Raw genomic sequence first — 23,349 nt, 5'->3', positions numbered from 1 at the left:
CCGTGCCAGACACAAGCGAATAAAGATTGCAACGCGTTCGGGTGGTGGTTTGGCAGAAACGACCGTCGGTAGCAGCGACCAGGGCTCCTCTCGAGTCACGGCAAGTAGTTGCGAGCGGCGCGAGTGCGATATTGACGGCAACGTATCAACAGAAGCTACTAAACGAAGAGCGCTGAAACATCAGCTGGAGTGGCGGCGCCAGATAAAAAGCGCAAGCAGGCTCTTTACATGTGCAATTACCGCGCGAAGCGCAAGCAGACACTCGCCAGTAGCCGAGAGGGTGTAGCAGATAGACGTGGTTCTAACGATATGGCACCTGCAGAGATGGCTACAAAGCAAAAAAAGTTGAAGCGGCCTGCAGATACTTTGCGTGCATCCCGGGCTACGGAGAAGAAAAGAAAAAATATCATGGTATTGTTTCGATACGATGCTATATTCTAGTCTCTGATGGATTGGTTGTTGTATTATTTGCAGAAAAACAGTCGCGGCAACGAGGTGACGGTTCTCGTCTACCAGAAACATCGTAAGTATCAAGTGATGAATATAACAAGCGATATAGTCATCTTTCTGACGACAAGGGTGAAAAAGTATGCGCAAGTGCTTGCCATGCCGGATGGGCGTAAATTTTACCTGAATCCGGACCTCGTTAGAGACAAAGGACGAATTCACTTATGTTCAAGGTGCGCTCACAATCCCCGGAAATCGAAGTTTAGTCTTGCGAATGACCACGATACGCAGACCTTCCAGAACTGAGTGCAGTCGGGAAAAACTGTATTGCCCCTGCTCGGTGCTTTGGACTTGAATTTTCTCTATCTGGCAAGCACAGTAGTGGTCACGCTATCTGCTTTCCTTCAGCGTGTGCTAAAGTGCTCCCTGTCACGGGTATCGACCGGAAGCCGCGTGTAACTTTCATAGGGCCATCAAAAGAGTGGAGGGCACAAAAACACCTTTTTCGTAGACTGTACGAACTACCGAGTGCAAGTATTTTCCAATGGCTTTCGGTTTTGAAAGAAACACACAGCCACTTTCGAGAAGAAAATATTGAAATTGATCGATCAATCGCAGACGCAAGTGGAAAGGCTGGCTGCTCTAGAGGAATCAATCGCTATATCAATTACAATATAGTGCTTTGGACTTCATCTTAATCGCGAAAGGCCTTAAGACGGATAAGCACTTCAACTTGGCACTTCGACATCTACCACTGCCAAATACAGCACTTCTTCTCATAAGTGTTCCTAGCTAAGTCGCAGACGACCTAGTTCATTCCGAACTCAGAGCGATACTGTATGAATGCTTTGTTCAGTAATTAAAAAAGGCGTTAGAATTCAAGAATTTTGTTGTCGTTGTTAATGCCATTTGGAGGTTTAATTCGTTACTACGTACTAATTTCATTCATCAAGTCGTTGGATTGCGAAGCCAAGCAAACTTGAATGAGTAGTCCGACCCTAGCACAAATAAAAAAAATATCAGATCGAATTCTTAGCACCACTGGCGCCTCCACTCACCATAATGCTGCATGGTAGCTTGTACGTTGTAGAAAACCCAGAACACGAGTTTCGTCTGCACTTGCTCTCCTTGTCTCTCCAGTACGAAGGCCAATTCGCGGAGTCCGGAGATTCGCAGTCGGTGCCACAGGACGTAGAATAAGACCACAAGCGATAGGATCTGCAGGAAGCAGTACAACATCACATTCTCAAGAGTTTTTCGTAGCTTGTCATCGTCCATTCCCTTGATTTGAGAGTAGTAGTTGCGATTGGGAAGATGGTACATCACAACCAGATTCGCCGCTGGACGCAGTTATAGCGAAATGAGATAATGACCGCCTACGAATATGATCTGAAAAACAAGAACTTACAGAAAATAATGGGGACAATCACCTCGACAAAGTTGAGCAAGATGACAAACTCCGTGATGTACAGCACTTTCCGGACATTGAGAGCATAGTCGAGCTCGAGCTTCGTCACGTTCGTAGCGTCGTTAGCTTTCGGCTTCGGCATCGAGAACACTTTACCCAGACTGAAACTCCCCATGAGTTTGGATCGAGAACCTGATGAGCGTCGTGGTTCTTTCTGCACATGCTTCGACGTTGTGAGTTCGGCATCCAAAGGTAGTACGTTGGTTGGAGACAGCCTCATTGTCTTCTGGGATGCCACAACAACTTGAGCAGTTTGGGTTGAGCTGTCACGCTCCAAAATGTCTTGCGCATAGCCCAGAATTGTCTTCCTGCGCAGCTCTAGAATCTGCTCAATCGTTGGGTTATCAGCGATACGCCGGGCTCGCTCCTTGGTCACTTGATCCTTGACAATCTGCATGCGTTTGATGACCTTGTCGACGTCGTGCATTGAGGCGATCATTTGGGTTCCGTCGATCACTATAAGACCCAGAGTCGTCCATATCGAGGGCGAGTTCTGCATGCAGTAGGACATGAAGAGCGAGTTGAAGACCTCCACGTTCATCAACACCACTTCAGGAATCTCGTCACCTAAGTGAATCACAGTACGAGACGTGACGTTGCGCATGAAGATCTTCATGATCGGCAGGAGCATCGCGAATGGGGTCTTGGCGTTTGCTGGTAGAGTGGTGAAAATGTAGAAGTATGCTGGGTAGATAACTACCAGGATTTCCTGAGATATCCACGATTTCAAGGTGTTGATAATCTGAAGGCGTGCTTCCGGGTCTAACCAAGCTTTTGCCAGAAACGGCAACAGGGGTATCAGCATCGAAGTCACCCAACCCGGAGACACCGTGATAAACGTGAACGGTAGAGGGAATCCAATGATAATCGTAAGTGCAAACAACCCACTTACAGATAGGACTGCAGAGAAGGCAGCACTGAGTATGATGCGCGTGTTCGAGAGCGTGGCACTTGAAACGCAGTGTCGGAATTACAGACTGATTGCGATAGTGCAGATCCAATAGATAAACAGCGTCCGAATGATGAAGGGATAAGTCGCGTTGTTTCCTTCTGTCGGTGGGCGCATCGGGATGATATCAGCAAGAACTGTGATAACAACGCACGGCCACGGCATCAACGCTTGCACCACAAGAGCTCGAAATATACTCGTTCGCTTGCTGTACAGAATATAATCCCGAGAGCGCTGCACCGAGTAAAAGCCATGCAGCTCGACCTGTGCTGCCTCCCAACATGCAACGATTCTTCCAAAAGACGCTAAGAGCCCCATCCTGACGAATCTCCGCTTGGCGACGGCGAAACCTGTTGTCTGCCTCAGCTCGCCTGAGGGATCGCTCGCCAGTACGAAAAACCGTTTTATGAGATGGGCCTTCTTATTATAGCTAACTAGTTGTAGATCGTCTCACTACATATCAAGGCTACTATAGGTCAGTTAATTAAGCTCAAATAGAAGGCCACTTAAACCAAAAAAAAATAGCTAGCTAGTCGAAGTCGTCGTTGTATGCCTCTACAGAAGAACCGATTTCCCGGATATGTTGGCTACACGTTTAAGTTTGTCTGGCTCCACAACTCGCCAACACGATAATTTACTCGTTAGCAAAACTTTAAAACCGCTTTATTACCATGCCTGTGTGAACTGAGTTTCTTGAGGTATATTGCATAGCTTAATTAACCTGCGATCCCGACGTGGCATGAAGCCAGGAAAACTTGAACGAGTAGTCTGATGCTACAAAGAATTATAAACGAGCAATACCCAGATGAGATGTTGTCAGGCATGATATTATGCTCAAACCGCATCGGCTGTTCTTACCGTAGTGCTGTAGCGAAGCCTGAACGTTGTAGAAAATCCAGAAGACGAGTTTCGTCTGCACCTGCTCTCCTTGCTTCTCAAGCACGAACGCCAACTGACGCACCGCAGAGATGTGCAGCTTCTGCCACAGTAACGTGAAGAGCAATACGAGCGATACAAGCTGCAGGAAGGCGTAGAGCATGACGTTCCCGATCGTGTCTCACAAGTGCCGATCGTCCATGCTGGTGATCTGGGCGTAGTAAATGCTGTTTGGTAGGTGATACATCACGATTAAATTCGCCGCTGCAAGGAAAATAGACAACTCGGTTAGCACACTACTTTTTTTTTCTTCACATGTCAATCGCACCGAAAATTATTGGAACCTTCCGAGTCAGACTGAAGCGCTTCAGAGAGCGAGAGAGAACTGTAGGCGAGTAGAGGATGTGCTTGGGCACCCTCTTGTACGTCTTCGGCTTGACTTTTCCATCTCGGTGCACTGCTTTAGGCAATATCGACTGAGTAGATCCTTCCGTAACCAACTTCGCCGCTGCAGCTGGAGCTGGTTGTGGGTGAGTGGCTTGATATCTTTCCAGTATATCTTCGGTGTAGACTAGAATCGTCTTCCTGCGCAGCCCCGATGCCTCTATCCCGGTCGGATTGTCGATTGACAGACGCGCCTGCTCCTCGTTCACGCGTTCTTTTAGGATTCGCAAGCGGTGAATAACGTCACTCACATCATACATGGATGCGAGCATTTAAGCACCATCGATCGCGATTAGACCCAGTGTCGTCCAAATCGAAGGCGAATTCTGCATACAATACGACATGAAGAGAGAATTGAACATCTCAACGTTCATCAGAACCACCTCTGGGATCTCGTCGTTCAAGTGCAACACTGTTCTTGCCATGACATTGCGCATGAATATCTTGATAATTGGCAGAAGCATGGCAAACGGAGTTTTCGCATTGGAGGGCAGAGTCGTGAAGACGTAGAAATACGTTAGGTAGATCAGCACTAAACTTTCCTGACCCACCCATGTCTTCAACGTGTTGATAATCTGAAGCCACACTTCTGGATTTAAACGCGCTTTTTTTACGAACGAGGCGAGAGGGACCAGCATGAACGTCACCCAAGCAGGAGATACTGTGATGAACGTGAACGGTAATGGGAAGCCGATGAGGAGTGTTAGCGCGTAGATTGCACCAAACGAAAGAACAGCAGTAAATGCAGCGTTTAGCATCACGCGCGCGTTCGAGAGTCTGACGCTGGGGACGCTGTGTCGGAACTGTAGCGTGATGGTGATAGTTGAAATCCAATAGATGAAAAGAGTCCGGACGATGAACTGATAGGAATCCCTAGTCTCTTGAGACGGCGGACCCAAACGCATTACGTCAGCGAGAAGTGTGATAATGACGCAAGGCCACGGCATGATCGCCATCACTACAAGTGCTCGAAACATGCTGGTACGTCCGCTGTATTGGATAAATTCTCGAACTCGCTCGACGGAGTAAAAGCCCTGGAGCTCCACCTGCGTAGCTTCCCCAATATGAACGCCAGCCCCATTTTGAGCTCGTTCCAAGATGGCAGCAACAAATGTGTTGGGGGGCACTCAAAGGTGACAGACATGGGTTTCTAAATCTAGCCGGAAATATCATTCGTGAAACCTACTAAAAATAGGTCAGACAGTTTAGCAATTATATTGGTATTGAAATTGAAATCCATTATGTGTATTTAAATATACCTATAATTGATTTAAAGATGTTGAGCTTCAGTATTTCGATTTGTACTAGAGTAGTGTATTTATGAAAATGATTTTGATCATTTTGGTTATAAATTGCATACTTAGTATTTGCGAAATACGTGTGATTCTAAAAGGTACAAGTAAAAAGGTGACTTCATCCGCGACGTGAACGAAATACTCGCCCACGTTGGCCCGCATACGACTGACCCATTACACAAGTTTTGTTGTTGTTTGTGGTTCAAAATCCAGGGAAAAAGTTTTTCCTCCAACTTGCTGCAGAGGCGGTGAAAGCCGTCAACCTTCAAAAGGATAAAAATGGCATGTCCTATGCGCGCAAGGCGATGATTCGATGTGGACTTTCACTTGGAATCGATGGTTCCTGGTCGGTTGGCCAGCTCTACCCGCATCTTCTCTTTCGTGTGTGTTGCTTCATAAGTAGTCTTAGCAAAAATATAGTCTAGGTCAGACTATTTATTGTCTAAGAGCAATGAGCCATTCAATCAAAAATAGTCTAGGTCAGACTAATTACCGTAGGCAGTGTACTGGTTATCATGAACCCATCGGCACCAGCGTGCAATTCGTTTCGAGTTTCAGGGCCGTTATTGATGAGGCGTTTGCCACCGAAGTCGGGCAAGTTTTATGCGCTCGAGCCCCCGACACCATGTCTTTGGTGAGGCGTTTTACCACACCGTCGGCTGGCAAGCCCTCACTATTGTGCATATTTCAGATTGACGTGCACTTCAACGTATTCGAGCCTCGCTAGCGGTTTGTTCCTGCTCCTGCCCGTCACCTTCTCCTGCGGCTACACCTGAGATCGTTCTTGTGAGATAGCAGGTGTGAAATCCTAGAGCGGATTGATTGGCACCTGCGCTCTTCGAGCATTGGCGAAGGGAGGCCACTGTCCGGCGTGACAGCTATCCTTCCTCTGAATCCTGCAGCCAAGGTGAAGCGTCGAATGTCCTATTCATGGCCAAGTCAATGGCGCCCACACCTGCAGCCAATTTGAATACTACATACAGTAACGACCACCCACACCCAACGCCTCTGTCTTTCTGGTCGCGGCCGTTGAAACCCGCAATAAGGACGCGAGGTCCCACTTTCAATTGAGATCTGGGGCCCTCACACCTCCGCATTGCCCCACCTCCCACCACTTTCGAGTTTTCAAGGCCAAACTCTTGCCACTCATGGCCGACACCAACCCAGCGTCGCCCAGTGGCGCCACGTCCTACGAGACTTTAACCAGCGGCAAGGCCAAACCCACGGACCTCGCTCTACCCGTGGACACCTTGACTGCGACCAAGAACCCGTGCACTCTGAGCTGGAAGAACCTCTCGTACACTGTCGAGACCAAGAAGACGGAGCGATGTCCCACCGGCAAGAAGACCATCCTCTCCAACGTCAGTGGCCGTTGTGCCCCCGGTGAACTCACCGCCGTCATGGGGCCCTCGGGCTGTGGCAAGACCACGTTACTCGACATCCTAGCCGACAGGATCAGCTCGGGCACTATCGAAGGAAACATCTCGCTCAACGGGGAGGCCCGCAACGCGAAAACCTTCCGCGCAGTGTCGAGCTACGTGGCCCAAGAGGACTCCCTACTGGGCTCGTTCACTGTGCTGGAGACGCTGGAGATGGCGGCGAGACTCAGTCTCCCGAACGCCGTCACCCACCACGAAATCGTTGAGAGGGTGCAGACTGTGATCGACGAGATGGGACTGCGAGTGTGTGAGCACACGTTGATCGGCGACATCTTCCGCAAGGGCATCTCTGGTGGTCAGAAGAGAAGAGTCAGTATCGCCATTGAGCTGCTGTCAGAGCCGTCCGTGTTGCTACTGGATGAGCCGACGTCGGGGCTTGACTCGGCCTCCACTTACAACGTCATGCAGTTCGTGTCGAAGCTCTGCAAGGAGAACAAGACAGTCATCTGCACCATCCACCAGCCTTCGTCGCTGGTCTACGAGATGTTCACGAACGTCGTGATCCTCACGGCCGGTGAGACGGTCTACTTCGGCCCTCGAGAGCAGATTCTCGACCACTTCACCGCCTCTGGTTACTCGTGCCCCATGTACATGAACCCGGCCGAGTACTTCATCAGTCTGGTCAACTCGGACTTCGAGGGCCACGCGGACATCAAGAAACTCGTCAACAGCTTCAGCAGCAGCTCAATCGCTCAAAGTATCGTGCAGAAGATCGACGAGGACGCTGCCGGTGTTCACAACGCAGCGCCGGTTATCCCCGTGAAACCCTCAGCCCTCCGCCAGTTCGTCGTGCTCATGCAGCGCAACTCGCTAAACAACGTCCGCAACCCGGGTATCTACTGGGTGAGACTCGCCATGTACACGATGCTGTCCTTCATGGTGGGCACCATGTACCTCTCCACCAACGACGACATCTCCGAGGAGGACATGATCCCGCTGCTATTCTACGTGCAGGCGTTCCTGGTCTTCATGTCGGTGGCTGTTCTACCTTTCTTCATCGAGCAGCGCGCGGTATTCATGCGGGAACGCGCCAACAGCGGCCTCAACGTGTTCAGCTACGTGGTCGCCAACTTCATCGCCACTCTACCGGGTATCTTCCTGATCGCAGCGGTCTCGACGTTCCTGGTCGTGCTGCTCTCGGGTCTCCACGGCTTCTGGTACTTCCTGCTCAACCTGTTCCTGGCGCTGGTGGTGGCTGAGTCGTTGATGCACGTCATTGGTGCCGCCGTGCCGCACTACATCATCGGCATCGCTCTGGGCGCTGGCATCTACGGCATGTTCATGCTGTGCGAGGGCTTTATGGTGCCCAAGTCGACGATCCCGGACTACTGGATCTGGGCCTACTACCTGGCTTTCCACTCGTACTCGTTCAAGTCGTTCGTGTTCGAGCACTTCAACCAGGTGGACACCCCCACGGCCAAGGCCATCCTGCAGCGGCTGGACATGGAGGACGTCGACACGCCGCAGAACATGATCATCCTGGCTTGCTATGCCATCGGACTCGAGCTCATCTTCACCTTCATCCTCTACAAGTTCCACACCGGCCGTAGGTAAATGCAGCAGCTAGATCGTAGCGAGCTTTGTATGCTTATCCACACACCATAAACTTATAAGACAGAATGCAAGACGTTTTACATTTTTACTTCAGACACTTTAGAGGTGTTGCCTGCACGTGTTCGTCACGTGGTACATCGCTACGCTGCATTGTGAATATTTGAGGTGACTCTATAATTCAGGAAAGCCAACGGCAACGGCAGCGGCAACGGCACTGTGGGGTGAACAGAATCGAACGAGGGAATCAACTATTATCGGACACAAGGACTCAACGTGGGTGCTAGCTACTCTTCTTATCCACAACTTCATCTAATCTTAATTACCACTATTTATCTAGCATCGCGAGAGGCAGGCAGACCCCGACTTACCGTGGACTTGAAACTAACCTACCTGACTGAACAAAATGGGGGAGGAAGCTGAAGTTGTGGCGCCTGCCGCCGTCACCGTCCAAGTGGTTCTTCCGACGTTGAATTCCACAGCGGCTCACAGTCCTACCAAGAGCAACACCAGCTTTGCCGGCAAACCACTTCGTGTGACGAGTAACCCGTGCACATTGAGCTGGAGTAACATGTGCTACACTGTCGACACGAAGAAGAAGACCCCAAAGCACCCGGACGGGAAGAAGACCATCCTCACCAACGTCACGGGTCGATGTGCACCCGGTGAGCTCACGGCCGTCATGGGGCCGTCCGGATCGGGCAAGACGACGCTGCTCGACATCCTCGCGGACCGCATCAGCTCGGGCACACTTCAAGGCGACATCGCTCTCAACGGCGAGACTCGAAACCTCAAGACGTTCCGAGCCGTGTCGAGCTACGTGGCTCAAGAAGACTCGCTACTGGGGTCTTTTACCGTGTTGGAGACGCTGGAGATGGCGGCCAAGCTCAGTCTACCGAACTCTGTCACCCACCGCGAGGTTGTCGAGCGAGTGCAGACTGTGATCGACGAGATGGGGCTGCGAGTCTGCGAGCACACATTGGTCGGGGACATCTTCCGTAAGGGCATCTCGGGAGGCCAGAAGAGAAGACTGAGTATCGCCATTGAGCTGCTGTCCGAGCCGTCGATCTTGTTGCTAGACGAACCAACGTCGGGTCTGGACTCAGCGTCGACCTACAACGTCATGAAGTTCGTGGCGAGACTGTGTAAGGAGAACATGACGGTCATCTGCACCATCCACCAGCCTTCGTCGCTGGTCTACGACATGTTCACGAACGTCGTGATCCTCACTGCCGGTCAGACGGTCTACTTCGGTCCTCGCGTTGATATGTTGCACCATTTTGCGTCGTTGGGGTACGTCTGTCCCGAGCACGAGGACCCAGCGGAGCACTTCATCAGCATCGCCAATACGGACTTCGAAGGTCACGGCGATATCCCCCTTCTAGTATCTGGATACGCTGCCAGCTCAGTAGCTACGCGCATCCAAGACGCCATTCAAGCGGACGCAGCGGGCTCGCACACTATGAAAGCCATCGAGCGCGTGCCGAACTCCCCACTGCGCCAATTACTTGTACTGCTGCAGCGCAACACGCTCGACAACATCCGCAACCCGGGCATCTTCTGGGTTCGACTGGTGATGTACACGGTGCTGTCGTTCATGATGGGGACCATGTTCCTCTCGACCAACGATCGCATCGAGCCTCGGGACGTCGTGTACCTCTTGACGTACGCCAACTGCTTCCTGGTCTTCATGTCCATCGCCGTGCTGCCCTTCTTCATCGAGCAGCGCGCCGTCTTCCTCCGCGAACGCACCAACAGCAACCTCAACGTCTTCAGCTACGTCGTCGCCAACTTTTTGGGTGCGTTACCTGGCATCTTCCTCATCGCGCTGAGCTCGACGCTGCTCGTGGGGTACCTGGCGGGCCTGAACTCGTACGGCATGTTCCTGCTGATCGTCTTCCTGTCGCTCGTAGTGGCCGAGAGCTTGATGCACCTCGTAGCCGCGTGTGTGTCGCACTTTATCATCGGCATGGCGATTGGCGCCGCTCTCTTCGGCTGGTACATCCTGTGCATGGGGCTTTTCGTGCCGCGTCCAGCGATCCCGGACTACTGGATCTGGGGCCATTATCTCGGCTTCCTGTCCTACGGCTTCGAGGCGCTGTTGTACAACCAGTTCCAGCACGACACGTCGGCCGAAGCGCAGCGGTTGCTGACCAAGTTCGGCATGGAGGACGCGGGTCTCGGACGTGACCTCGCGATCGTGGCGGCTAATGCGGTAGCCTTCGAGATTCTCTTCACCTGCGTGCTGTACAAGTTCCACACGGGGAGGCGGTGAAGAACCTTTAGCAGGTCGCGTTTTTTTCGATTACATTTCGATTTGGGGATTAACAGTTAAGCTTGTTCTCTCAGCGAAAAGCTGAGAGCCAGCAGCTTTCCGTGAAAGACCGTCAGTATAAAACTGGTTAGTAAGTATCCACTCAAAAATGACTTGCATAAAGTATGGGTTTAAAGCGTCTTTAAGTAGGTAGCACCCAATATTCTCTAAGCGGATAGCTTAGAGCCAGCGTCATTTCTTGTCAGACCATCAGTTTAATACATTCGGTACATTTTAATATGAACTAGAGTATCCAAAATCTCATGGTATTACCGGTATAAAGCAGCACAGCGTCCGGATCGATGCTTTTGACGTGGTTTTGGATTTGGAATAAAACTTAATTAAGCAAAACAAAATGTGCGGTTTAATTCACACCCACCATTACGATGCATACTGTGGTACTGTGCGACGTTGGGGCTCATGCAGGCTGCGGAATCCAAAACGGAGTGCGCATGGCGCGACAGTAGTGTATGCAGGCAGTGTCCGGACGTCACACCACAGTAGTATGCGTAGTGTTTTCTGGACGTCGCATCATATTGAGTACCAGTATCTACATTGATATAGACGGACAAGTCCATGGTGGTGCACTTTAGAGTGCTCGATTAGATGGGCGTGATGTTTGCTGCAGCAAGAACCTAAGTAAAGCAATATGAACGCATGGCGCAGCGAAATTAGCGCCAATTTGCACCGCGTACTTTATAACTGCAGTAACGTGTAAACTGCAGATGTAGTTCGTAAAAATAGAGGTATTTTACTAGGTGCGGCTCGCGAAGAAGTCTCGTTGGATGACATTATACTGGGTTGCAACAACTCACGCACCATGGAGTACTGTAGACCTTGACAGTTTTCTTCCTGATCGTGGGGTGAGCAAAAAAAAAATAGTAACAGAAATAGCGATAACAATATCAGTTTCAAAGTCAGTAACTAATAGCGGTTGCAATAGCGGTGGCATTGACAGTAGGGCAGTTGCAGTGGTAGCTGGCAGTGATCGTGACGCAGGCGAACAATTCCAATAGCAATATACCGAATAAAAATTATTGTGCCTTTCACTTATTCTGCCGTGATAATTCTGGCATAACTCTAATCCGTTATCGACCTTAATTATGCCCCGCGTTAGCTAATTCCCATGTTAATTCCGGGTCGTTCCTCCATGGCCGAATTAGGAGCGGCGATGGTGAGGCCGACTCAAGGCGGAATAAGCTAATCCAGCCTTCGTTATTAATAGGCGGAAACAGAGCGATTGGCGGTTTCCTATCCGCCAATCCATGCCATTCTGTTCGTATCTCCGTCGATTAGCTCTCAAATGCTGATCGCGGATGTTAGGGGAAGCGCTCACAATCTTAGGCATAATTAGCACTAAATAAGCGTTGATCACCCTTTTATGACTCTAACTCCGCCTGAATTAACAGCTCACGCGCCAAAATACGTGAAAGACACAATACGTCATATTGATATTACTTACGCAGCAATACAAGTCACACACATTATTTGGAAAAGAGGAGAGTGATTTACAAGGGTCTAAAGGACGATAAGATCATCGATAATGTTTGGATCGCGTCGTTTTCACCACGGTGGACGGCGATATTCAGATGGCATCTATTTATAAATTTAGTTTGAGCAAGCCATGAAATGCCCCGTGATATTATGCAGCAAGCCAAGCAGTATGGAGTAGATTTTGGCAGTCTTTCTCAGGCATGAAAAAGAAAGCAGGAGCAATATCATTACAGTGCCATTATCAATGCTGAGATCGTAGTTGTAGCGTAAATAACAACGGTAGCGGTAGTGGCAGCAGATAATAAACAGTCGCAGTAGCGATAGCAGCAGATACGAACAAGCAATATCAATGACAACATTACTATGACATCATTAACAGTAGTGAAATAGTAGTTGTAGTAGCTGTAGTACAGCTGCTCCAGCTGTAGTTGCAGTAGTGGTAAGCAGATAGTGCCTGTGACCAGCAGTAACGCGCGCCACAGGTAGCATAACAAATGCAATATCTTTAACAATAGTGGAATATGAGTAGTATAGCAATATAAGTAGTGATGAGGTAGGAGTAGGAGCAGCAGCGATAGTGCCAGTGTCAGTGACAGTGGCTGAAGCAGTGGCAGTAGCAGTGACAGTAGCAGCCGCAGTAGCTGTAGCATGGCAGTGGTGGCGACAGTGGCAGTTGCAATAAATACCAATTGCAACATGATGTTGTCAACATCAGGGCCCCTCCAATTCAGTATTATATTGAATTGGTAAAATTGCTTGACAGTAATAATGATTTAAATATGACGATAACCAAAGCTAATTATTATACTGATTAAATATTTCAATTCCATGCGCCTTGACTGTGTTTTTGAATTCCCTGAAATCATACGAGCCAATAATACAAATTTCAATATGGCGCTTGCCAATAACACATATTTTCGTCATATTAATTGACAATTTTCATATTGAAATTTTTTATTCATACCCCTGGTCTGACCAGGGGTATGAATAAAATGACCAAGCTGGTCTACATCAATTATAATAGTATGAAAATTTAAGTTTCTTGTAGTAATATGAAGCGTTTCATGTATAGTACTCACAAAAATATTGGTGATAATTTTAATAACAGTAACAAGCGCAGACTGGCGCTGATGCGCGGCGCGTCCTAACCGTTTTAGTAGCAAAAAACACAAAATTGTTCGGTCCGCTTAGAGACCCGCACGCGAAGCGCGCCCCAGTAAAACCTCGCCTTTAAGTAAACACTCAGAGCAACTGGAATAAAGTATTGGCCAGAAGAAGTTTCATTCACTTAAATCTAGTTTGATGCAGCTCCTCTATAGTTCCGAATCCATAATTTGCTAACATTTCCACTAAAAGCTACTGTTACCCACTAAAAGCTACTGCTTACGCTGAAATCTCTAAACATGTTAGCTCAGAGCGCCGCGCGATCACATATACCGGGGGGGGGGGGGCGAATCCGCACCAGGACAAGCTCCAGCTCATCGTGCCGGATATGGACTTGGACCAGCGAGGTGCTGGGCTTGTAAACGGTGTATTTTCTCCTCCGCCTGGTAAATTAGGGCCCCGACACCGTCATTGTGTACGGAGACGACGACCGCGGCTATCCCACGCAGCTGTGCGAGCGCGCTCTGCACTATGCACACAAGTGTAGCTATAACTTGACGCTCAGGTATTGGGAGTATGCGCGAGCTTTACTGAAGTGTAAGAGATCTCACTTCATGCACCTAAACTCACTGTTGCTTCAGTTACAGCGAGCATATGCAAAAAGCCTACTGTTGTAAGCAGGTATATTAGCAGGTTCAATGTACAACGTACAAGTTCACCACACTGTTGCAATCGATATCATACGAGCACGCGCTGCAAGTGCAGGCTACAACGTGCCACTCGGGCCTTTCTCAGTACTGGGAGTCTGCGTGAGCTTTCACTTAATTGCTGGCAGCAACGTCAAAAGACTCGCTTCACCTCATTACATGCGCCTAAACTCGCGGTTGCTTTACCTTACTACAAAGAGCATCGTTGCTCCTCCTTACTACAAGCATCTACAAACAGCATGCTCGTTTTCTGCGATACCTGCCGTTGTAAACAGGTATATTAGCAGGTTCAGTGTACAGCGCATAAGTTCACCACCACGGCATTGCAGTTGATATCACCCAGGAGCTTAATACTCCCACAAGATGCATAGTAATATAGTCTTGCTAAATTGTCCTTGAATAGATTATCCCAAAGCACTACTTCTACATGCAATATAATAGTAGACAGAAACGTACGTAATGTTTGATACTGTATTCTTTACACGCTGAATGAAAGAGTATAATATGGATGTCATTTATTCTTGCGTCTTGTTCACGATGTTACCAGTATTTCTATTCGTGCACTGGTAGTATATTTTCTCCTCCTTCTACTACTACTACTACTACCACAGTATATAAGATTACTATTTCTTCTCATATTCAAATGTACTGGCGACAGGCGCAGTCGTACTATTAGTGCGGCAGACTTTGTGCGATGCTATAACAAGCAAACTTCGCGCACACATGAGTTCACTAAACTGTCAACGCAGTACATGATACGTTCTAACGTACTTTCACGCAACATCAAAACCGTACATAAGCAGAGGGGCGACAACAAAGGCAACATTCATGTAATTTATGGGGTCAATTGTACAGTAGTAATATTTGCAAACTACAGAAGAACATTATTTACACTAATACTGGTAATAGAAGAAGAAGAAGAAGTACTTTTAGAAGCGCAGCATACACCGTCTTACTAGAAATTACTATGAAAATGCGTCGAGGATGAAAGCGTTAACCTCGGTCAAGCTCTAATTAACAAAGTGCTAATGTACATGTAATTACGTACATTAACATGTTTGGTGCAGCTTAAAGAACAGTTGCGGTAACACTATTGACAACTACAATTCAATGTAGCACATTCTACTACAACACTAAGTGAAGTACAAAATCTCATAAGCTCTCCATCGAGCAACATGTGATACTACGCTTCGTAGTATTTGCGTGATACAATGGCAACTTGCAGGTACCATTCGCTGAGAGAAGCATGCGCGCAGAGCGCGCCTTAGTTTCCTCAACACTCGAAAAAAACAAAAAAAACAACGGGTAGGCATTTTAAGGCTTATCCACTAAGAAAAACACTTTTAATTGTTTAATAACGTGAAAGTAGCCGCCTCATGACTCGTGGCTTCCACTTGCTGAAGTGACGATTGTTTAATCAAAGCTCTCAGTTGAAATGTATCGAAGCCGTAAATGCCAGCAGCAACAGCTTACCGAGTTTTGGGAAACTACACAGACAGAGGTAACATTCCAGAGCATCGGAATCGCCAACATTTCTGCAAGGTACAATAACTGCATGGACCAGTCAATTGCACCTACCGTAGGTAGGATGCCTCCAGAGGTGGCTGGTCCATGCGCATGCTACAGATAAAGCTTGGTGTAATGTAGTTGTAAATAGTCTTGGTCATCAGCGTAATCTCGTTTTGACGACAGAATGTGCATCCTATATAATAGTGTAATTCAGTCGCGCTTATCACCACCCGGTAGTAAAAACCTTTGGACCATAGGTCCACAGCCTATGGTCAAATCGTTCTATCTCACATCGCAATTTGCCTCGAAGCACTCAAGCAAGCAGACTCGAAGACACCATGCGGATGCGGATGCATTGTGCTTTGCTGCTGTTGGGTATTATATTCATATTTGAAGTTTCCACCACTTCGACGACTGTGGACAAATCTCAAGCGCTCATCGGCGACAAGGCTGCTACGGCGACAAGACACTTGAGGTCTTACGACTTCGATGATGCTGAAGACGGCGAAGAGAGGGTCAATATTCCGGGACTGGCAACGGCTGCAGAGCTAACGTCGAAGATCAAAAGTCCATCTGCTCAAAAGCTGGCGATGAAAATGCGGCTTTCTTCGAAAGATACTCCACACACTATGTCAGGGTTTGGTAGTAGTCTCCAGAATAGTAGCGTTAGTAGGCATATTATGACTACTACTACTATTACTACTACAATAGCTCTGGGATTGGGGCCATTAGTAGTACTATTTATATAGTAGCCAAACGAAACATGGATAGTAGTGCTATTATCGCTACTAATGTACCCATTCCTCAACCGACGGCAGATCGCACGAGTACCAGTCAGGATCCATCATTAGGCTTCCAACTTTACACAAACGTGCCATGAAGTACGCGAAGAGTGATTGCCACCGAAGTGCCATATCGGAGACTTTTCCGTGCTGTGTATGCGGCCGACAGGTGCATCATTTATGCAACAACGTGCTGTGTGACAAATGCAAGCTAACGTTATCCCAAAGGTAACGCTGCTGTTCGTGGTTGCCTTTGTAGCTTCAATTGTACTAAGCAGCTCGCCATACTGATTTCGCAGCCGCACACGTGTTACCAGGGACTTTAATGCGGAGATACCGACTCCCAGGAGCCTACCCTCAACTGTACATCTGGGAGTCGTCCTTACCCTCAAGTTTTCTCCTGATTTCTGAGTAACTTCAGAGTAACATGCTTCAACTTTCGAGTACATTATTTCTTTTGAAGTTAGTTTGCTGTATAAACTAGAAGCTACATACATCAACGTAAGGTGCTGGCTGTTGCACTGGCACTAACGAAGTGAATAGCATACTACAAGCAATCTGGGGTGGTGTTTGTATAGTCTTCGGCTTGATGACGCTTAACTTTCCTATTAACCTCTTCTCATCAGTACATGCATGCCGATGATCTCCTCCTCATGTATAATTGCGCTGTGCCTTCTTCTTCTTTTTTCTAGGTTGCCATACTGGGCATGGCATCTTTCCAAAGAAACCAGAAGCCATTTGCGAAGTTACTCAGAAGTCATCACTTTACTCTAAATCAAGTACCTCACTCTATCGCTTGTGATCGAGCAATGCGCCGACCACACTATTCAGGCAAGGTAGAGTGCAATAACGGAGGTCGTGTGAAATAGAAGACGCAATATAAAGGTCTGGAGTGTTGAGCAGCTTTGAGGAAGCATTTACGTGTGCTGTTGGTTCGCGGAGGATCGCGAAAACTTACTTGTGCTTGAACGCTGCTCGTAGCCAAGCGCGTCTAAACCGGGTCTTTCGTGAGGAATCCTCTTAGGATAACAACGGACAGCGCGCACCTACAGTTGTAGTACATACTTCGCATATGGAGGCCAGTAAGCACCATTGCGGTCGGAATTCGGAATGAAATAGTCATATTAGTAGTCATATTAGTACCACCGATGCCTTACTACTAATAGATATAGCATTCTACTATTGTCAGATTTGGATAGTAGTAGTAGTATGACTACTAGCCAATATTCCCACTACTACCAGACCTTGATCTCGATAAAGCGGGGGCGGATCTTGCAGAAAGTCCGAAGTTACTGAAGTGGCTTCGGTTCGCGAAAGCTTACAATGCCAAGCACGGGGAGACGTCCTTTCCTGAAGGCTCGGTCTACTCGATGCTAGCGCAAGGAATGTCCGAGCTGAATTTGGAGCAACTCTTTCAATCGCTCAGGAAGTCACCTGATCTGAAGAAGCTTGGAGCGGACATGGAGAACGCACACCAGTTGGCCACAAGAACACCGCCGGATTTCTTCAAGGCGCTGGGTTTTGAGACGGCTGCTGCAACAACGTTGTCGGCGGATAAACCGAACTTGATGAAGTGGCTTCGCTTCACGAAGCAGTACATGAGAGACAAGGGAACGCACGAGTTTTCGAACGTGGAAGTCCACTCTCGAAAAAGTTTGGAGACGAATTGCAGCGCCTCCAGTTCAAGCAATGGGTGGGTGATGGTTTAAAGCCCGAAGCCGTCGCAGGTTTTCTGGGTCATGACAAAGGAGTTGAAGATATTTTGGGGAGATCCTGTTCGAATCAGTCCGAGTCAAAATGAATCCATCCAAGAATCTCAGGAACCTCGCCAAGATGCTGTTCAAGTTCAGCCGAACCTTGAGTAGGTGTTGCTGATCTCAGAGGTTCCTAAGTGCATCTCAAGAAGGCAGCAGAGGGAGCGTGGAGCGCAGGACTAGAAGGTCTCCCTGTGAGCAGCAAGGAGTCGAGGACTAGCGAGCTTTGCATGTGTCTACGCTGTCAGAATTGAATTTCCTTTCTCATCAACAAGTTGGTTGCCACAGATATTCTGTTTTCTTATCAGCTCTACTACAGCTTAGCTGAAGTCTCCACGGTGCAATTCAACACGTTGAAAAAGCTGCATGGAGTTGACGACCCAGCGGCTAATGCGAGGGTCGCGCTGGCATTGCATGCGAAGCTCAATACAAGAAAATGCTTTCTCGGTGAAAGTAGGGCTTTTGCACCGACCAACAACACACCTTTTACCTAGGGTATCAATCGCTAGAGTTCATGAAAACTCGGCTAGGCATAAGCACCAGGCCATAGCAACAGAGAACCCAACGTCGTTCAGCTGATGTATACCGTATCGAGTGGCAGGCGCTAAATTTCTCAGGTTACCCCTCCAGCGCGAGTTATATAATGTATACGGCTTTACATGATAGCCTAAACACAAAACTGCTTCAAAGAATGGAGACCACAGAATAGAAACTCTTCAAGGCGACAGATTTGAACAAGTTGAAAACCCCTGTTTCGAAAGAAATTCTGGCCATGATGATAAAGACGTAAGCTCCGGATATTCCGATTGTGAAGTAGCCCACGGAGTCCTCCAAACGTTACAGAGTACGCATGCTAATGAAAAACATCGAGAAGACGACGCCGTATCTCGCCAAAAGTTTGGGACCAGGCCCTCGAAAAGTTATTCTCGCCGCTACCACGCTGTGGTGATGGGTTGAAATACTCTGATCTGAGAGTTTGAACAAGGCTTCTCGTGCTTGTAGAGCTCGTTGGCCACTTCAATTCACGGTTCCGTATCTTCCTTCTCCCTTATTAGTATTAGCAACACTGCACCGCACCGCTTGAAAAGCCAAAAGCGGGTGGACATTTGAAGGGGCATCCGCTTGGACTTAAACGTGTTCGTATGCCTGTTGGTTCGTGTCTTCCGTTCACTGAGGTGACGATTGTCTAATCTAAGCTCTCCATCCGAACCGTAAATATCAGCCTAAGCTGTAGCTGGCGTCGTCATCTTCTAGAGGCCTTCAGCAACCACCTCCCTTCGGTCTCCTTCGTCTCCCCCCCCCTCAAAATGAGATTCTTGTTGGCGAGAGTTGCCGATATGTGGGAAGCTACACAGGTGGAGCTTTGTGGAGTTTACTCCGTCGAGAGAGTTCGCGAAGTTATCCAGTACAGCGAACGAATCAGCATGTTCCGTGCGCTTGCTGTGATGGCGCTCATGCCGTGGCCGTGTGTTATTATCACGCTCCTCGCCGACGCGATCTCTTTGCCTCCACCGGTTCAAGAGACTAATGGCTCCTACCAGTTCGCCATCCGGACTCTTTTTATCTACTGGATCTCCACTGTAAGGAGGCGAGCGTCTCGGCGGAGCGTGAGGCGGCAGACGTGACGTCGGCAGCTGACGGCGTTGAAGTCAGCGCCAGCGTGGAACGAGAACCCGGTCGGCCGTGTGGTCGACAGGATCTGCTGCACGGGATCCCCGAAGACCTCGAGACCTCCGGGCTCTGCGAGCCCCACGACAGAGCTCACTTTGGAAATCGGCGGCTAGCGAAAAAGCCGCACGACTTTTGGTTTGGACGGCTGGCGAACAGGCCGAACGAACACGTGCTCGGCAGCGAGCACTCAAGCGACGAACGGACGGACAGAAGGTGAACGAACGGCGGTGGACGCTAACGGCGACCTCGGTGGACGGCTACAGCGGCGTGTACGGCAACGGAATGACGGACTAGGAGGCACGTTGCTTCCAAGTCTCTCGACGGCTGCGACGAGTAGGGTAGGCGCGTGTGGGCATAAACCCGAGTGGCTAGAGCAGGCGTACGAGCGGCACTCAAGTTGTACACGTAAAGTAGCGTGTATTGTAGTTAGTCGGTGGCTTACATCGTACTAGTTCACCTAAATAAAATAGGTGTGCTGCCACTCGGGCACGCACCGGCGCAGTGTCTTACGCTTGGACACTGACGGCCAGACAGACTTCGGACTGCATCAGCACAGTCGCGACCAAACCCCAAGCGTGTGGGGCTCACAACACGTTGCACCACCGTCGTCATCAGTCTGCAGTTCCGACGCACAGTGCCAAGTGTTGGACTCTCAAACGCGCGCGTAATGGCGAACGCCGTCCTGACTGCTGTTCTTTCGTTTGGAGCTTTGTATGTTGTGACCGTCGCCGTAGGCTTCCCAGTACCGTTCACATTTATCACGACATCGCCGGCCTGGGTGACGTTCATGCTTGTTCCTCTCGCCTCGTTCATCCGAAAAGCGCGTTCCGATCCAGAAGTCTGGCTTCAGATTGTTAATACGCTGAAAACGTGGGTAGTCCAAGAGTGTCTGGTGCTCATTTACCCCACATATTTCTACATTTTCACGACTCTGCCGGCCAACGCGAAGTCCCCTTTTACAGTGCTACTGCCTATTATCAAAAAATTTATGCGCAACATCATGGCATGCACTGTGATTCACTTAAACGACAAGATCCCCGAGGTGGTTCTGATGAACGTGGAGGTGTTCAACGCGCTCTTCATGTCCTACTGTCTGCAGAACTCGCCGTCTATATCGACAACATTGGGGCTACTTGAGATCGATGGGGCTCAGATGCTGGTGTCAATGCGGGATGTCGGCGTTGTACATCAGCATTTACAGATACTGAAGCAATGTGTTGACGCGAAACATGCGAATCCATTATTCAATAATCTTATGGGCCCAGAGGATACACGACGACGAGAGAAGACGATTCTTGGTTATACGCTAGAAATTATGAATCGATACCGATCCACACAGTCAGCTCCAGTCGCTTTATATCCGCGATCGTCACCGCGCCTACAGCGGTGAACTGTGCGAGTCAGCCGCAATACAAGAGGTACAAGAGGGTGCTCCCGTACTCGCCAAGGCGCATCACCCAATCGACACTGATGAAAGCTCGAAGTTCGAGTCGCAAGATGTTTGTAGCTCGCGTAGACGGCGTGGAGAGGAGCGCGAACAACTCGCAGTTGGAACAGGCGTACGCAATGGAGGCGAGAAAGCTGCTCTACATGACCGAGTTCATGCTGCTGATCAACTACGTGGAAGTCATTGTCCCCATTATTTTCTGTAAGTCTACCCAAGGCTTGTCAATGGATGCCCATGTTTGGTTCTAACTACTTAAGGTATCCCACTTACAGCGGCGAATTTATTCGTAATGTACCAACTTCCGAACAGCGTTTACTACTCTCAAATTGTCAGCATGGACAAAGAGCATCTATGGAACACCATCGGGAACATCATGTTGTACGGATCCTTGCAGCTAGTATCTCTTGCCGTTCTTTTTATCGTCTTGTGGCAAAAGCTGCACATTTCAGCGGTGCGTCAGCTGGCGTTCGTGCTGGAAAAACAGGGAGAATAAATCCAGACCAAGCTTGTCTTTTGGGTGTTCTACAACATAGAGGCTTCGTTGCAGCACTATGGCAAGAAAAAATAGGTGTTTTGTACAAGCGCAGCGATGGAAAACCCATTTTTCGAGAGATGAAGTGAGCCACCCGAACTCGACACCACAACAGTCCACGGCTTTGCACTAGGCCTGCCTGGCCAGCCGTAGGCAGCTTACATGTTAGTTTTAGTTTTAGGGGGCGGCGTTCCTCAGCTAGCTTGCGTGCAGGCCAACCAGCTGGCCGACTTTAAGAGCGGCCCGCCCCCCCCCTACCATGGCGCGCTAGCAGCCTCTGTGTCTTCCAGCACTTCCGCCCCGCGTCTTCACCATGCTGTCGGTGGCCTCAGCATCGCGGCCCTAAGCTCAGCAGCAGCAACCAAGTCCAGCCCAGTCCGGCACAAGCCCTCCCAACAGCCCAAGCAGCCCACCTTCAGCCCGCGCCCATCAAGCCGACCAAGTCCCCATGAAGCATCCGTCCTTGCGCCGACATTGCAGCCCTTAGGTCCCCACAGCGCGTGGTGCCAGAACTAGACCCGGCCCAAGTTCCCCGTGCAGCCCAAGCCCTCCAAGCCGTCGAAGCACCATCGTCCACCCTCCCCAAGCGGCCCCACCAGCACCAGCAGCCCCAGCACACCAAGCATCCATCCACGGCTGGCTCCGCCGTCGGCTGCCATTGCGCTCCCACCATGCGGAGGGCGGCATCGGCACCGGCGTGGACGCTCCCCAGACCAAGCAGCCCAAGCATTTCAAGTAGCCAGTCGCCCATGCGCAGGCGACTCTACCGCCATTGCAGCCATTACGCCCCATCGTGCGAACGGTGGCATCGGCGTCGGCGTGGATCCCGGCGACCAAGGACCTCCAACAGCAGCTCCGGCAGTCCAAGCAGCCCATCAACCGCAGCATCAACAAGTAGCTGATGGTCTCGACAGCTCCGGCGTCCTCCCCACCTTCGCCCCTCTTCTTCAACCTGGGGTGAGGCGCCCAGCTGCCACGGACAACGGAGCTGTCACGAAGCTCGCTCGTTCAAGGGCATGCGGCGACCATCGCGACCAAGCCACTCAAGTATGCATCATCACACACCCAACAACCAACTCCAGCCAAGCACCCATCGGGGCATCAAGGCGACCGTCCAAGCCCACCTCGCCATTTCATCGGGGGCTGCCTCGCACAGATTCACTGCGAACCCGCTGCGAGGCATGCCTTCGGTGATCTAAGGACGATTAGCCAGAGCAAACTACAGGCAAAATTCATTTACCAGTCCTAGCGCTCGTGGCTTTTGCAGCAATTTGACCGAGCGATGAATAGACGCACTCATCATGGAATTTCTGAAGTTGCTGCAAGCTGAAAAAGCGTTTAGATCGGCAAAAACAAAATTCAAGGATCCCATGCCCCGAAACTCTTTTCTCATTTATGAAAGCCACGGTGTAGCATGGAGCCAAGCGAACTTGAACGTGTAGTCCGACCTAAAAAGAAAAAATCAACCAGAATTGGTTCGGTTGACTTGCCGGCGTGTCAACATATTGCTTTTTCAAACCTTCTCCGTGAACACGGTTGGGGCACATCCCCCAGTCGATTTGGATG

General features: G+C 49.5%; 9 protein-coding genes across 9 annotated transcripts; 5 read left to right on the top strand and 4 right to left on the bottom strand.

Annotated features, from left to right (window-relative positions):
- Positions 1–1,479: 1,479 nt before the first annotated feature.
- PHYSODRAFT_489854 (hypothetical protein) lies at positions 1,480–2,798 on the bottom strand (the record flags this gene model as incomplete). Its single annotated transcript, XM_009526239.1, has 3 exons — positions 1,480–1,787; positions 1,856–1,988; positions 2,154–2,798. Coding segments are annotated over 3 exons (1,086 nt in total), but the record flags the coding sequence as incomplete, so codon positions are not given.
- Positions 2,799–2,885: 87 nt separating this feature from the next.
- Positions 2,886–3,182, bottom strand: PHYSODRAFT_490206 (hypothetical protein; the record flags this gene model as incomplete). The annotated part of the gene is made up of 1 exon (XM_009526238.1): positions 2,886–3,182. The coding sequence occupies one exon, from the start codon at positions 3,180–3,182 to the stop codon at positions 2,886–2,888; it is 297 nt and encodes a 98-aa protein (XP_009524533.1).
- Positions 3,183–4,051: 869 nt separating this feature from the next.
- Positions 4,052–4,444, bottom strand: PHYSODRAFT_299414 (hypothetical protein; the record flags this gene model as incomplete). The annotated part of the gene is made up of 1 exon (XM_009526237.1): positions 4,052–4,444. The coding sequence occupies one exon, from the start codon at positions 4,442–4,444 to the stop codon at positions 4,052–4,054; it is 393 nt and encodes a 130-aa protein (XP_009524532.1).
- Positions 4,445–4,456: 12 nt separating this feature from the next.
- On the bottom strand, positions 4,457–5,242 carry PHYSODRAFT_497671 (hypothetical protein; the record flags this gene model as incomplete). Its single annotated transcript, XM_009526236.1, has 1 exon — positions 4,457–5,242. A coding segment is annotated over one exon (786 nt), but the record flags the coding sequence as incomplete, so codon positions are not given.
- Positions 5,243–6,627: 1,385 nt separating this feature from the next.
- Positions 6,628–8,472, top strand: PHYSODRAFT_495912 (ABC transporter-like protein; the record flags this gene model as incomplete). The annotated part of the gene is made up of 1 exon (XM_009526235.1): positions 6,628–8,472. One exon carries the CDS (start codon positions 6,628–6,630, stop codon positions 8,470–8,472), a length of 1,845 nt encoding a protein of 614 aa, XP_009524530.1.
- A 403-nt stretch (positions 8,473–8,875) lies between these two features.
- Positions 8,876–10,744, top strand: PHYSODRAFT_329718 (ABCG transporter ABC superfamily; the record flags this gene model as incomplete). The annotated part of the gene is made up of 1 exon (XM_009526234.1): positions 8,876–10,744. The coding sequence occupies one exon, from the start codon at positions 8,876–8,878 to the stop codon at positions 10,742–10,744; it is 1,869 nt and encodes a 622-aa protein (XP_009524529.1).
- A 5,191-nt stretch (positions 10,745–15,935) lies between these two features.
- On the top strand, positions 15,936–16,346 carry PHYSODRAFT_285660 (hypothetical protein; the record flags this gene model as incomplete). Its single annotated transcript, XM_009526233.1, has 1 exon — positions 15,936–16,346. One exon carries the CDS (start codon positions 15,936–15,938, stop codon positions 16,344–16,346), a length of 411 nt encoding a protein of 136 aa, XP_009524528.1.
- Positions 16,347–17,764: 1,418 nt separating this feature from the next.
- Positions 17,765–18,088, top strand: PHYSODRAFT_299413 (hypothetical protein; the record flags this gene model as incomplete). The annotated part of the gene is made up of 1 exon (XM_009526232.1): positions 17,765–18,088. The coding sequence occupies one exon, from the start codon at positions 17,765–17,767 to the stop codon at positions 18,086–18,088; it is 324 nt and encodes a 107-aa protein (XP_009524527.1).
- A 1,346-nt stretch (positions 18,089–19,434) lies between these two features.
- Positions 19,435–20,969, top strand: PHYSODRAFT_437219 (hypothetical protein; the record flags this gene model as incomplete). Its single annotated transcript, XM_009526231.1, has 2 exons — positions 19,435–19,727; positions 20,420–20,969. Coding segments are annotated over 2 exons (843 nt in total), but the record flags the coding sequence as incomplete, so codon positions are not given.
- Between the last annotated feature and the right edge of the window lie 2,380 nt (positions 20,970–23,349).

The sequence above is a fragment of the Phytophthora sojae genome (assembly GCF_000149755.1).
Source record: "Phytophthora sojae unplaced genomic scaffold PHYSOscaffold_3, whole genome shotgun sequence".
Taxonomy (NCBI): Eukaryota; Oomycota; class Peronosporomycetes; order Peronosporales; family Peronosporaceae; genus Phytophthora; species Phytophthora sojae.
This window is presented reverse-complemented; position numbering and strand designations above follow the sequence as displayed.